Source organism: Cygnus olor, chromosome 3 (assembly GCF_009769625.2).
Source record: "Cygnus olor isolate bCygOlo1 chromosome 3, bCygOlo1.pri.v2, whole genome shotgun sequence".
NCBI lineage: Eukaryota > Metazoa > Chordata > Aves > Anseriformes > Anatidae > Cygnus > Cygnus olor.
The window spans coordinates 44357120-44372200 of NC_049171.1; the positions used below are offsets into that span (position 1 = coordinate 44357120).

Here is a 15081-nt window from a genome sequence, read left to right on the forward strand (position 1 = left end):
ACAGGAGGATTTTGTTACTATATATCTCATATGTTTTACACTGAAAAAAAATTGAATGCAAAACATTTTTATGGACATTTTTATTAAACATGAAATATAACACATCCATCAATATTTTCAGCATTTCTTAGATCAACTTTTGTATTTTTCCCTATAAATTAAAAAAAAAAGTTGACTATTTAAACTACATTAATACATAGGCTACAGAGCGCTTTTCAAAATGAAGACTATAGCCCTAAGTTTGCGCAAATTACAGTATCTTTTATTTTGATGTGTCAAAATTGAATTACAGCAACTCTATCAGGAATAAAAGAGATCAATATGACTTCTGAAAGAAGAAAGATGCACCAAGAAAAAGACAAAACTTTACAAAGGATTAAGGCCACTGTGGCTAACTCTGTGTTACCAGAGTCAATACAGTAGTCACTTTCAATTTCCTAGTTGTCTTGAGGTTAGAAGTTGGTTCCACTAAGGCAAATGCATTTTTTGGATGTCCAGAATGACCAGATATGTTAGCAGAAAGACCAGTTCTTCTAAACTGACTTTTCAGACCACCTTAGCTTAAAGTCAGGTGACTCATAGCATCAGATACCTCTGTTGTGGCTTGTGCTGAGGTACCAGCTGGTATAATATTCAGGTAAATATCGTACTGTTGGTCCATGCCAAGGTAGCTGTCACTCATGAGATACAACGTGTAGATACACCTAAAATGTAAAAAGCAGAATCATTAGTTTGGAAATTAGGTCTCAGCCACTTGGAAGAGAGAATCATTAAGAGAACTTCATTTCTAAATTTGTCATACTTTCCAGGAGTCTCTGGAGTATAAAAAGCAACAGAGACAGTATTTCGATTTCTGACGTATCCAGTTCTCTTCAGGGCGATTAGTTCTTTTTTATCAACTTCTCCCAATATCAAAAACCATCCTTCATCTTTAACTTTGGGGAATCGAGGAGCCACTGCTTTACTGTCTTGCTTTCCCTGTTAGGGAAAAGAAACAGTTTAGTAAAAGTGGAAATCATTGTTCCAAAATACCATTCTTCCTTGAATGAAAAACCACAAAAACACACACATGATTTTTTACATAATACTATAATTTAGCCAGATGCAAATTAAAATATTTTTATTTCTTTCCAGATGAAGACTTATTTTCAAAATAAACAAACAGAGAAAAACAGTTCAAAGGGAAAAAAACACAACAGAATACAAGATATCATTCCATTTATTTTGTAAGCTATTTCAACTTGAATGGAAATACTGTTCCCTTTTTGTAATTTCATCTAATGTATCCCAAATGCTATTCTCAGCAGAAGGGTTAATTGTAAACCTTGTGTCTTTAAATAATACTAAACAATATTGTTTACGATTAATAGAAGGACAAAACAAACAAACAAACAAAAAGCACCTGAAATCTTTATTTCAGGTCGATATAGCAAAAAGAAAGATTATTTCAGTTATTCTTTAAGACAGTGACTTTACTGCTGAAAGCTGAAGATAAAATGATGTATACTCAATCAGCATTCACTCTGTGCTCTGTAGATGGAAAGGTTTTACTGAAGATTTATATGGAAGAAAAAAACACCACCAAAGCAATGAAGCTTCTGAAACAGTTTGATCCAGCTGTTTCATACAAAAGAGGGATCAAATTCGTGGAGATGTTTATAAAACAGTGATCACTGCATGAAATGCTTCTGCTCCCTCCTTCTTTCCAGTTGAAATCGAATGGCTTTTGGAGGAGCTCTGACCTTTTTTTCTTCCTACAGCTTTCCTTGAGGCTGAGGATGTGTTCCAAGTAGAAACATATTTATAGGTATGGGTTCTGGTATACAGTTTGGAGGTGCATGAGAATTTCATAGGGACACTTATAAACTGATTTGGGGAAGCAGGGTATGTAAGAATATGAGTGGTAAGAGTTTGGGTAGTGAAGTGAACATATCTACTGTTATTGCTTTATAGTACCCAAGCAAATTAACTTTATGAATTCCTGTTTTGTACAAAAAATAATGACAGATTTTTTTCATTGACTTTAACTGGTTTAGGATTTTACCTTTAGAGTCTATTTACTGTCCTACTGCACCCTGAAAAACCATCTGCTTCACTACTAACACAGAAAAGGTGTTTAAAGTGTTTACAATTTACATAATTCTTAAACCATAAAAATATTGTTATGCTGTGTAAAGCATAAATGGATTATTGGAAACTTGTGCAGCTGGGAAGGAAATAATAAATTTATCTACCTGATACCCCATCTGGGTTCTCTGCAGATTTATCTGGAGCACATATTCTTGATCAGCATGCAATTTGATCCATCTTTTGTCATCTCGTGTGTCTGCTGTCAGCAGAGGAACAGGCACTTCGTTCTGAGACTGAACTGGGTCATCCCAACAGCCCTTAATGCTCAGGCTAACATTTAGAATTGGCAAACGGGACAAGAAATTCCAAGCCTGTAGAAAAAACAGATCCCTGTGGATTACAAGACAATCTATACAATTCAGATGACTTCATAATAATAATTCAATGTGTGGTTGATATTCTTATTCTATATTAATAATAATTTATTAGGTATCGGAATATCATATTTAATAGTACAACTCTTCAAATCACAAGCATAAAATACTTTTTCTTAACCTCTTACTCTAATTTCTTCTAAGCAAATCAAACAAATGTGAAACTCTCAAGCACATTATACATGCCTCACTAAGATTACTGATGTCTGAACACGGGAAAAAATCCTTACCACTCCCGATTAAAGTATTTTTTTCCTATAAGCCACTTAAAAACTAGTATAATTAAGTTTTAAATTAAACTTCCTTAGCATAATCCATAAAGAACAAGTCACTGCAGTGCTAATTAGCAATGGGCAAACCTCAGAGAGTTCAGAGGATCAGTTCAGATAATTAACCAAAAGTTCAACTGCATATCCAAAGTTATCCTGACTTTTTTTTTAAGGTTTTCTTCCATCGATCTTCATGAACACTTCTTACAATCCTCCAGAGGAATCTTAAGTCTGTCATTTCTTGTGAACTGCAACAGGCCCTCAACTTTTATCTTTGCACAGAGAACCGTTGCTAGAGGCATACAATTTGTGTAGCTGAATGTGTGGCAATTCATGAAGCATCCTGAAAATGCAACCCTATGTATTTCTCGTTTGGGTCTCCATCAGACAAGCAAAAGCACATCTGAGAAGCTGTGACAAAAATGGAGGGAAGTAACACAGGCTTTCATTTAGTAAAAATCAGCATATTCACTTGATGAAATCTTTTAGGAAGAAGGAATAGCAAACTTTGCTGTGGAATGGTGGCTCGCTAGAGGTGAAAAAAATAGATGAGGTTGACACTGGAAGGAAAACGAATGAGAACAACCACCACCACCCTCTGCCCTGTCCTCCTTCCCTTCCATCCCCAAAACAAAGGAGGAATCTGCACTTCACTGATGTTTTCAAAAAACGTATGAAAAGCAAGGTAGAGGGCAGGAAGGAGAACAAGGGAAGAATATTGATCTTGGTAAGGTGCCAGCAGATGGCATCTTCTGGGAATGAAGAGAGTAGGCTTAGTCACATGGGCAATACTGGCATGGAACAGAAATGTTTTGTTTGGAAAAAGGCTAAAGTATTCGTACCTACATATTTTATGTATCGTTTAGACTGTCTTGTGTTTTAACAGAATCAGTTTTCATTTGGATTGTGCTTGATGCATCTTTGATTACTTTTTCAGAGCTGGAAGGTCTAGAGCCCTAGTAAAAGTTAATTTTGCTTTTTGGAGACACCATTACCAAGACTCATCCTTACAACAATGGTGTATGTTAATACACAATTAGGGATACAGCAGCCAGGGTGAGTACACCTAAGATTGCACTGCCATACTGTGGTTGTGCAGCTAGATGGATCAGCTTCCTAATCATTTTGGTGACTGAACTTAGATCAGCTTAAGGCTGATTGTGGAAGCCTATCCCGTAATCCTGTGAGCCCTCTAAATAAGCATGAACCTGAAAGAAGTGCTCCTGCCTCCTCCCCTGCTGGCACACGCATTCACTAGCCACTTGGCCACAGGCCATTTTGACTGTCAGTGAGAGGGCTGATGTGATCCCTCCTCCCCTTGTCCTCAGATGCTCCTTCCCACCTCCTCACTTGAACCATCCACAGCATTTGTGCAGCTGTGCAGCGAGCCAGGTCAGGAGAGGTGAAAATGGCACGGGGAGGGCAGAACTGCCCATTTCGGCTGCAGTGCAGACTTAGGTTGGATTAAAATGGCTGCATTACCATAGCCTGGCTGAAATAAATGAGAAAACTGATTTAGGCTAAAACTAATCTCTTTCTCTCTTCCCTCTTGTGTGTGCTGCATGAACAGCTGTGTCCGTTCAATGGAGAAGGTGAGGAGGGCCAGCTGTGAGCGCTCGCAGAGCTGCAGTGTAAAACAGGACACTGACGAATTGCATTCATGTTTGAATGCTTTAGCTTAGAAAAGATGGGAACACTGTAACAGAAAACAGAATATAACAGCCAGAGCGTTAAGGGAAAAGATAGCTTTCTTTCCGTCACAATTCTGAAAAGAAGGGGAAAAAAGGCAGCGCCTTGAAGGTGAAAAAACACCGAAGGCATTCTTAATGAATTAGTAGTTGCCAAGATTTTGCTACATTTAACACATAAGACCATAAAAAAAATCACCCCCAGCAGATCACACCGGATGAGACAACTTGTGTAGTTGCTGGCCTTAACTGGCAAATATTAGTTGCCTTAACTGGCAAATATTCTGTTTAATGTAAATTTTTTTTTTTTAGGATGAATCTTATTATAGGGACTTTGCAGACTTACTGTGTTAGATTCTCCATGCACCGAAGCAGTGCATTTGTTGCTGTTTTCAGAAGAGGCACTCTGATCTATACCAACCTGGTGACCACCCCTTTTGTTATACTTTGGATATCGTTTATCTAGTAAACTTTTATGCATGCTATCTTGCAGGATAAGGCCTGTTACGATTATGTAAGAACAAAGTTTAATTTCAGAAGTGGTTATTCTGTATTAACTCCTTTTGTGGCGTTACCTGTTGCTCTGTTGAAGACTCTGATTTGGTCCTGTTAATACCGTACAAGGCTACATATTTTATGTGTCAAAGGCTGTCATGTTCTCATGTAGCTTTTACAGTGCAAACAAAGCAAAGTAACTCTGAATAACATCTTAATCAGATAAGAAGGCAGTTGTAATACGTCATTCTCCAGGTCTTATGAAGAGAAAGTTAGTGCAGCTTGATCATTGATGCACCATTGACAACAGGCTGTCTTTTTATCATCCATGCAATTTCAATAAAATATAGTGATGCTTTTCTTATTGAGGGAAAAAATCAAGTAGTAGCAGACAAAAATGAAAAATATTACAGAAACACAGATACTTCCAGAGTAAAAGCAGGTAATACCAGAGCAGGGCTAATATTCTTTAAACGTTGGGATTTCTTTTTTGTCTTTCAATAATACAAATATCAGCTTAGTATTTTAAAAGGTGCCTAATTGCCTTAGAAACTGAAAATCATTGTTAAAAAGATACAGTTCAGAATGAATTACTGGAACAAACTTGAAGCTTAAAGCCAAAGATCAGAGTTACAGTCTAAATAGTTTTTGAATAGCTGTTGAATTTAAAGCCCAGATAACATTCAGTTATGTTTACGCTTGCAATATTTGGAAAATTAAGCTCAGGCTCCCACATTTAGGTATTGATGATTCTACTGTTGTTTCTTTTTTTTTTTTCCCTGTATAGGATGACATAAGCACATATTCACTCCTTTTAAATGTATCAATGCACCTAATGGGTGAATTTACATATACTATATATATATATCTTTATCTTTATATAACTTTATCTTTTATATATATATCTTTATTTCAAACCCATAGATTCAAAATATAATCACATTAGAAATTCTTCATGAACGTTTAATAACATCATTAACAATTTTGCCAATAAACTATCTCCACAGGACTTAGCTTAATATTCCAAATCCATGAGCAGCTTCAAGAGCTGCTATTTAAAAATTAATTACCAATCTGCTTAAAAGATATTTTCTTCTTTTGAAATGTGAAATTTCTTTCCTTTTCCTGTCTTCCCCAAGTTTATAAAGCTTAAACTGTTTTTACCATTTTTGTGCTAGTAACGGGTTTAAGATACAGGTTCAATATACTATGAGTGAGAAGTAAAATGTTTATAAGTAAAAGAATGTTTTAGGCATTTTTGTGGTGTAGTTACCACTTTATTTGACATTGTTCAGGTCTGATTCCAGGATGCTAGGTTTAAAGTCTGTAATTTTATATTTTTTCATTATAGAAACTATATCATAACGTACTTTCCTTTATTGAAGGTATTTTCTCTTGATTGGCCCCTGTTTAAGTGCACATTAAAAGACTTTACTTATGAAGGTACTCAACAGGCAGTCTCAATATAAATTTTAGTTCTATGCAAGCTATTATGACAGTTTTTTACTGGAAAAAAAGCCATAAAAATATAAAATGTTGGTATAAAGGTTTCACTTTTGCAATGACCTGAGTAACACAGTCATGGCTTTGCAATACCCAGTATGGCCATTCCCAACTCACAGAAATGAAATTTTCTCCTTATACAATGCTGAGGCATTATGTTTTTTTCCTCTTATATGCATCTATATTTACAAACATAGACATATAGAGGCATAGAGTCATTCACAGTGTGAATGCACACACCACATACACACAAGCTATTTTTGAGGAAACTGCTAAGACATTTCAATACCAGCCAAACATATTTATCTGAGGATTAATCTTCATCTATTGAATCAGACGAGAACACTGCCATGCATACAATTATTTAATTAGCAGCCAAATCCTCTGCCAGTCAGCAGCCGCTCCAGGCATACTGATGGGGCAGTAGATGCAAATCTCACAGTAGTACTGCTTTTTCTCATTACTACTGCAATTAGCACTTAAATTGATGCTTTAAACATACTAATTTCTGGAATAATTCAGGATTTGTATGTTACCTGGGATCGCCTCACTGCAGAGACGACACCAGATTGCTACGCAAATTGAAGCACTTTTGAGCCAAATAACCATCATCATATCAGACAGAGCCAATTTGCATTTGCTTTTAAAGATAACAGAATGGCAATTTATGCAAATAAATTAAGTAAGTTTACTTCTGAGTTCTCCCTGAACTAATTATAACAATGTTCTAATTTTTTATCACATCTAAAAGTTGGACTGAAATCAATGTGTATTATGTTAGAAATCTGTTGTTAAAGGAAGCCTTGTTTTGATGTCAATACATTTTCTTAATTCAGAATTTTGATGGTAATTTAGTTAGAAATGCAGATGTCTGTTATAGACATTTAAATACTTTTCTTCTTGTTTGCATACCAGTAAAAGGTTTAACTGAAGCTGAACAGTCAAACGCAGGACATATTGCTGTCCTTTTAAATATTCAAATAAAATCATGTGAAATATAGGTTTTGAAGTTTTCCTCTTTCATACATTTATTTGAAATCAATAGGATTATGATGTGATGAATACTATGGGATATAGCTGTCCTTTACTGGAAACTGCTTGAAAAAACAACTGAAAATAAGACTTGAGTGCAGCCTCAATATTTTGAGATAGTATTTTTTCTCTTTGCTGTTAAATGTGAAAATTTCATCTGCTTTTTCTGTTTCAAATAGAAAATGAGTGCTGGATCTTTTACCAAGGGTATTCTCAGAATATAAGGTGTCTGGCAGACCACTTCAGAAACCAGCTATGATGACATTTGCAATGCATGCATTCCTAGTGCATAGCCGGCTATGAAAAGGTGGATAACACTGAGCGGATTGTACAACCTAGACAAGCATCTTTAGAGCAAGGAGATGTGTTAATATCAGCCATAAACCAGACAATGTTACTGGTTAACAGAGAGTAAGAGAAAATAATATTGAGAAAACAAGGTTGAGAAGCACCTCTGTAAAGCCAGCAGTGCCTTTGAAATTAGAGCAATGAATGTGTTGCACTTTATACGAAACATCACATGCTATTGAGAGAGTACTTCTTTTCCCAACTACTCTTCCGTTCCAATCATACTGATAGTGACCATGTATAGAAAGTATTACCTGTGAAATATGTGCCGTTTGCAATTCACTGTCCACAATGGAAGCAAAAACATTCTCTTTTCCTTCACAGGCAGCCATTAGTTCAGGAAGACACTCGATAGGTCCTTGGTAACCTCCATGCACACTCTTCCTTTTTTCTTGGCTCCACTTCCTGATACAGACAGAAAAAACATGTCCAGGAAGGGAAAGCAAACATTTATTTTCAGTTGTTTTGGTGGTAAAACTTGACGCTAGTTTCAGTTATTAAATGCTGATCATTTATTTTTTGGCAGCACTAATTATTGCATCTATAGAGCTCAGCACTATCTATGATATTAAGATGGGCACAATGTATTTTTATAATGGATCAAAATAAAGAGGTAATTAATATACAGAGTTAGATTTGTTAGAACTTGGAACCCTTCCAGTGATCTCTTGTTCATTCGTCTGGTATCATGGCTCTCAAAATAATCTGTGTGGGTTAATTAATCAATGAATATTGAAAACAGAAACAAAACCTCCATTTGGGAAAGCGACACTGTGAAAGAATGAGTTTGCTTCTGTTACATTAATGAACATTCTTGGGCAGAACAATGACATTCAAACACTACCAGCAGCCAGGTGGAATGAAATTGCAAACCTGCAAATACATGGAATAGGTACATACCGAAAAAGGTAAAGGTGTTGTACTTCTATATTGGGCAAAGTAAGCAGGGAAGAGTCATGTATCCATCTACCCTGAACCACCATCTGCACCAAATTGGTTATATTCAAAGCAGTCACCAGCCAGCCATGATGTGCTGCAACATCCAGCATTGCCTAATCAAAGGAGACATATATAAAAAGAGAAAAAGCAAGTATAATTGTGTTCCTGGTTCATACAAGTAAGAACGTTCATTTAATGTTTAACATACGTGAATTTCTAGGCCTTCCATGGAGGAATCTAATGCAACTTCTACTGATGGCAGTAGGCACCTTTTGAATTAACCTTGAAAAAAGATGGATTACATCCTGCATCATCTACTGCTGCCCTTAAAAAGGTGAATAATTTACACCATGTTTTGGGGGTGGGAGCAGAGGTGGATCTTTTCCTTAAAAATAACTTCTTTTTTACATGATACTACTGAGAATGAAAAGAATAAATCTCAAAGTTCACTGGAAAGGAAGATGTTACAATTCACTGCTGTACTAGTTCATGTTTTGGCATAAGAGATTTACCAGATTTGTGTAATTATTCAAAAAATCCTTGGTCAATTTAAGAACGACAACATATTTACATTTGTTCCAAAATTAATACCAACATCACTTACCAGTAGCAGTTATTATTACTCCCATTTCAAACCTAAGGACTTCAAAAAGTATCTCATGAATGGGACTAGACGGAAACCTAAAATTTAGTGGAATGGGCATTTTCAGGTTTTGTTCAACACTGACACCTAACTTTAAATCTTGAAGAAAGATTACAAAACAGCTAATAGTTTACCTGGGTTGAGTAAGACCAGTCAGCAACAACACAGATTTCACTCTGCACTGTATACAGCTGACTGTTTAAATAATGAGGGATGTCTGGCTGTCACTTTGGCATCTCTGTTCTGAATCTGAAAGGCTTTCCCCAAGAACATAAAAAACCCAACAACCAACCAACCAAAAAAACCTGTCCAGATACACGTCATGCTTAAAAGTGTTAATGGTCATCCTGCCTTTCATGTCTTGTGAGTTCCTGTTCCATTTACATGTCTATGTTTTAGACAACACAAGTGAAAGCTATACTCTAAGTATCACTACCATAAAGAGCTACCTCTGCAAAATTTGTTATAGAGCATGCATTGTGAGTAGTCCTATTGACATGAAAAAAAAATCCTTCTTTTTTTTTTTTTTTTTTTCCCCTGAGACTGGAGTTGAATTGTATTTGGTTAGTCTGAAGGAGAATTTAAGAATTTGTCCAAAGGAGAAAGAACCAAGCATGAGCTTTTGGCTTCAATGTAATTTTTTTAATAGTGGATGCAGTTATTTGTATATATACTTTTCAACTTGTCTACAGTACATTAAAGCAATTAATATGATTTATGGGACTATTTCAGCTGGTGAAGAAATTTAAGCTATATGTTTGTTCTCTCTCTAATTTTCTTGTTTAATGCCACTGTAATCACAATAAAGTCTGCGTTTTCATATTACAGCACTCCAACTCAGTACAAAGTCACATATTTAAAAGTGGTTTGCCATGTAGAAAATTTGACTAAAACACTGGAAAATGTTTTTTCAAGAAAGCAAGAAAACAGTCTGGCATATTGAACAGTTCCCATGATTCTTTAAATACTATCTTCTTGATATTAGGAGAACTGTAGTTTGATTTTAGGACTAGGCTTAAGATGTTTCCATGGGTTTTTCTTTTCAAGACAACTTATATTGGTTGATACTTTCATAAACAGCACATAGCCTGCATAATTTTAACGTATTTTCCAGCCACCAGTGTAATGACGGGATGCTGTCTATGTAAGTCCTTACATTTAATCAAATGTTTTACAGACAAACAAAAGGCAGCATTTACTTAAGACAAACTAAACAGTGAAATCTTCTTTAAACAAAGGAGGTGTTTACACACGCAGAGCTATTTCAATTAAATTACACTGATTCTGGAGAAATGCTGAGTTTAAAGACACAAGTTAGTTTCAGTCATAGTCAGTCACACAGTTTATTTTAGCAGTTTACAATGCAATTTCAACAGGTTTTATTTCAGATCAGGGTGAAAAGATCACTGACACTTAGAAAAATATTTAAGGTGTTACCCTGAATTACACAAATGTTGTCTCATTTCTCGTGAGTTGTGGATAAAGTGCCTTTCAGCTAATAATAAACTAGATTTAACATGTCTTTTTTTCTTTTTTTTGAGGAACAGTCAAACAAACAAGTAGTTTGAGAAGTACCTCACAGCCCAATAGCAACTGTTTTCTGTCTTTTCACTTGGCTTGCCGAGGTGATTTCCAGGTATGATTATCTTAATCATTAGGAAATAAGATCATGTTTGAAATAACACTTGAAAGGAACAGCTTTATGGCCTACAGATGTATGCATTGGTTCACATCATTTTTAGTCAGATAAAGACAGAATTGTTCTCAGCATTTATCAGAGCGAATCTTGGCTTTTAAACTTAAGAGGATGGGTTATTCTTTACCTGCTTCCACATCTCGAAAGATACTGGAGCCTACACACACAGTACTGTCAGTGCCTCTCAGCCTGGTGCTCAGACAGTGTTTGCCTCCCTCCTATTTTACACTACTTGATTCTTTCTCTTTCCTTTCTGCTATTCTGGCATAACTCTTGAACCATCATGTTCCTCAATCATGAAACTGCTGTATGTCCGTTAATAATAATGCGTGCATAGTTATCCTGCCTTTTCCATGAACAGCAAGAAGAATATGGTAAGCTGTATTTTCAGTCAGCATAAAGCAGTGGTATTTTCATAAAACGCTTCTGAGGACAGATGTACAACATTGTTTTCATTCTTTTCTTTTCTTTTCTTTTCTTTTCTTTTCTTTTCTTTTCTTTTCTTTTCTTTTCTTTTCTTTTCTTTTCTTTTCTTTTCTTTTCTTTTCTTTTCTTTTCTTTCTTCTAAATCTATTCCCCTACTCTCACCCTTTTAGCAGAGGCTTGAAAAGGGGAAAAGGAAGAGAGAAGACGTAAGAGAAAGATAAATCTAAAACAAGCTATACACTGAAATTAACTGGAGGATCCTTTCACATAGAAAATCTCCTAGAAATTGATAGAGGCCTGCAGATAGATATCCCGTAGGGAGTAAGGAAAGCCTGTGTGTGTGAGACTCTGTGTTCCACATTGTTATAATGAATCCACACGGCAAATCCTCTTTTCCTCCTTATTTTCTGCTTCTTCACCCATACAATTTATTCACAGCATCTCTATCTGGATGTGAAATCCAAGACAGTGACATTGTGAAAAAGTCAGAACAATGGTAAAGTTGGCTTGTTTCATCTGCTGCCTTGGAAACCTTGCTTCATTTTCTCCTAAGTGTAAAACACACAGATGCTTGATACTCAAATTGTTATTGAAATTCCTATAAATACTCATAGTAACAAATTGAGCCATTTTCCTCCAAATTAGCACAACTATAAAAAGAAAAAAATGTAAAAGAAAAATTAATAATTACTTAATATTTGTCATCTGACGAACAATATTTATTCTCTCCAGTTGCTGCTTGTTTTTATTGTTGTTGTTTTTCTAGCAATTTGTTGCTTCTTAACTTTAACTCTTATTTTGCAAAGGTAAGTAATTTCTAAATATTTAGCAGCTGATAGGATTGGAACAGATTAAGAATATCATTCTAAACTGAAAATGGCACAAGTTGTTCATCTACCTATTTAGCCTCAGAATTTCTTGCCAACACAAGATAATTTCATCAGAGAGAAACATTTAAAAGAGGAGAGAGAAGAGGACAGTGAGTGCAAAAGTGAAACACGATAAAACTATAAAGATGCTTTTACTTACAGAAAACAAACAACTATATATTTTAGTAAACTAAAAATTAAAAAAAAAGCCTGATGTCCACTGCTTTTTAACCTAAAGTGGAAATGAGGGGGGTAAATAGATGGAGTCAAGGGAAATATTGTTTGTTATAATGAAAAATGCTTACCATCATCTTATTTGGGCTTCTTCCTACACTCAGGAGAATAAAACCAGAGGCATACAGTGAGATGGGTTTTGATGAAAGAATCAGGTTTTAGCTATTAAGCCTTTCCAGTGTCATGCTCTGACAACCATGAAGTAATAACAGCAATTACTAAATGTGTCCTTTAGCATTTTAGCCATCATTACCAAAAATAATTTGACTTGTACAACAAGTCAACAAGGGAAGCAACTTGCTGTAAACTATGGCAGGGGTAGGGCAGAAACAATGCTTGATAAATGAATGACGTAGCTTATTAGGTATGGCAAAAAATTTCATTTTGATGATATTCAGAACTGAATGTCAAAATGTTTGGATCAAAATCTCTTGCTATTTCTTTCTTCATAGTGGAGGAGTGTTAGTACCAAACCCTCCGTATCTATTACCAATTTTCCATCAACTCATTTTTGGGAGCAATGTTCGGTTAAACTACTGAACTATTTAAAATGATCAAATTGTACCTCTCTGGTCTAGAATGAATCTGAATGTTTTTACTGATGCTTGGAATTTGAATGGTGTTATCTTGAGGAAAAGCAAAGATGGAGGCAGGATGTAGGAGGTGAATGTATGGCATGGAAATGATAGTAAAAAGTGCCTTTTCTCTGTTGTTTTTAAGCGCTCTGAGTATGTGTTCAAGATAACAGATACTAAATTGTACTCACTTAGGACATTTGTCTAGCAACAGAAATATCCTGATTACAAATCTTTTATTTCAGAAGCTTTATGCAAACACTTTTTTTTTTCTTTACAAAAACACTGTTTTTGGTATTACTTTCGCATCCTTCATTTGAAAGACAGACATTCTGGATCACTCTTGTATGACCGGGTGGGTGGCAGGGGACCAGAGACTGTACAACCAGTAGAGCTTCTGATCTACTCAAATGACTTAAATAGCTTTTTCCTTTAAGGTAAGTTATTGAAATGTTAAAATAAAACAATGTGCATCTTAACAGAGATCGTATACTCAGTGAACTATTCTTCTTTATTATTCTGTTTGAACTCACCTGTTTTATATAGCTCGGAATATATTAAGCATTCTATTTAAATATTGTAAATATAAATGTAAACATTGAATATATAAATATTGATATTTTTGGCTACATTATGTTAAGGAAAGTGGCAATGAAGCCAAATGAACAATGAGAACAGCTCTGGATAAAGAGGCTAGCTAAGTAGACTAAGGTAACTTGTGGCTGAGAATCACATCTGTGATTACTCAGCTAAAAGTAAACTGCCTACAGTGATGCCATTGGTGGTATTGCTTTGGTGGGTGGGAGCTGAAACTTCAGGAGTACCTAGGGTGAGTTACATGGCTCAAATTTTCCCACTCTTTAAAGATTCATTTTACTTTTTGTATCAGTGCATCATAGACTACAGTCCTTTCTTCGGTGCCTTCATTTGCGAAATTGAAGGTTTCTACACTACTCTGTACAGTGCTGCAGGCAGAACCACATTCACCTTAGACTTGAAACATTACATTACACACATTACATTAGACTTTATGTAAAATAAATCCAACACATCCTCACACAAACAAATACAAATCTTATTCTGCGCTACAAATCTTATTCTGCAGCGATGCTTTGAGGAAGCAAACAGATATATAAAAGAAATAAATTTTGTGAGACTAAAATACTTCAAATTTATTGCACAATTAAGTTAAAAAAGAGAGTTAAGGCTAGTTGGATTTTATGCTTAGTTTTGTACCCAAATTTTTTGTGTATAGTATTCTAATATCAAATAATGAAAATATCTCCACCCTTGCCTACCGTATATGTCAATATAAGTTCTGTTGTCTAGGACTAGGCTTCACGGGTTTAAATCCATACACTTAAATCATTAAATTTAAATCAAGCATTAGAATTGTGCCTAATTAAAACTGTTCAAGATTACAGTTTATATGACAAATATTTCTACATTTTAATAAATTAAAAGATGTTCCCATTTTACCCATTTTCCTGAAAACTGTTAATATGGAATAATATAAATCTGTTTTTTTGCACACGCTTCAAACCTAAGAAGCCTTCCAATATGTGGTATTATGTTATAATCCCCATGTGACTTGAGATCATACTAATACAAGTAACATTTTTCCAGATGTTAAAGCATGCCATGTATTATAAATTTCATGGTTTTATATAAATCAAGATTACGATGCTTCAGTTATATACCCTAGAAACAACAACTGAAGACTTTAAAAGTTTATTTGAAGAAGTCTTACAGAGTATCTTAAGGTCACTACCTTTTGTATGTTACATATTTGCAGAACAGGTCAGAGTTCTAGTCAAAAATTACCTTTTAGAAATGTATTAAATAGGAGGGGTTCTTTCA

At 35.1% G+C, this 15081-nt stretch overlaps 1 protein-coding gene across 2 annotated transcripts in view; it reads right to left on the reverse strand.

The window, feature by feature from the left end:
- Positions 1 to 83: 83 nt before the first annotated feature.
- Positions 84 to 15081, reverse strand: part of ASCC3 (activating signal cointegrator 1 complex subunit 3) — a 281426-nt gene continuing 266428 nt past the window's right edge. For both annotated transcript variants that reach the window (XM_040551468.1, XM_040551467.1), the window contains exons 38-42: positions 8740 to 8891; positions 8094 to 8244; positions 2235 to 2441; positions 803 to 978; positions 84 to 704 (exon numbers count right to left, since the gene is read on the reverse strand). In XM_040551468.1, the coding sequence (XP_040407402.1) occupies positions 557 to 704; positions 803 to 978; positions 2235 to 2441; positions 8094 to 8244; positions 8740 to 8891 (834 nt within the window). In that variant the 3' untranslated portion in view covers positions 84 to 556. The remainder of the gene's footprint in view (positions 705 to 802; positions 979 to 2234; positions 2442 to 8093; positions 8245 to 8739; positions 8892 to 15081) is intronic.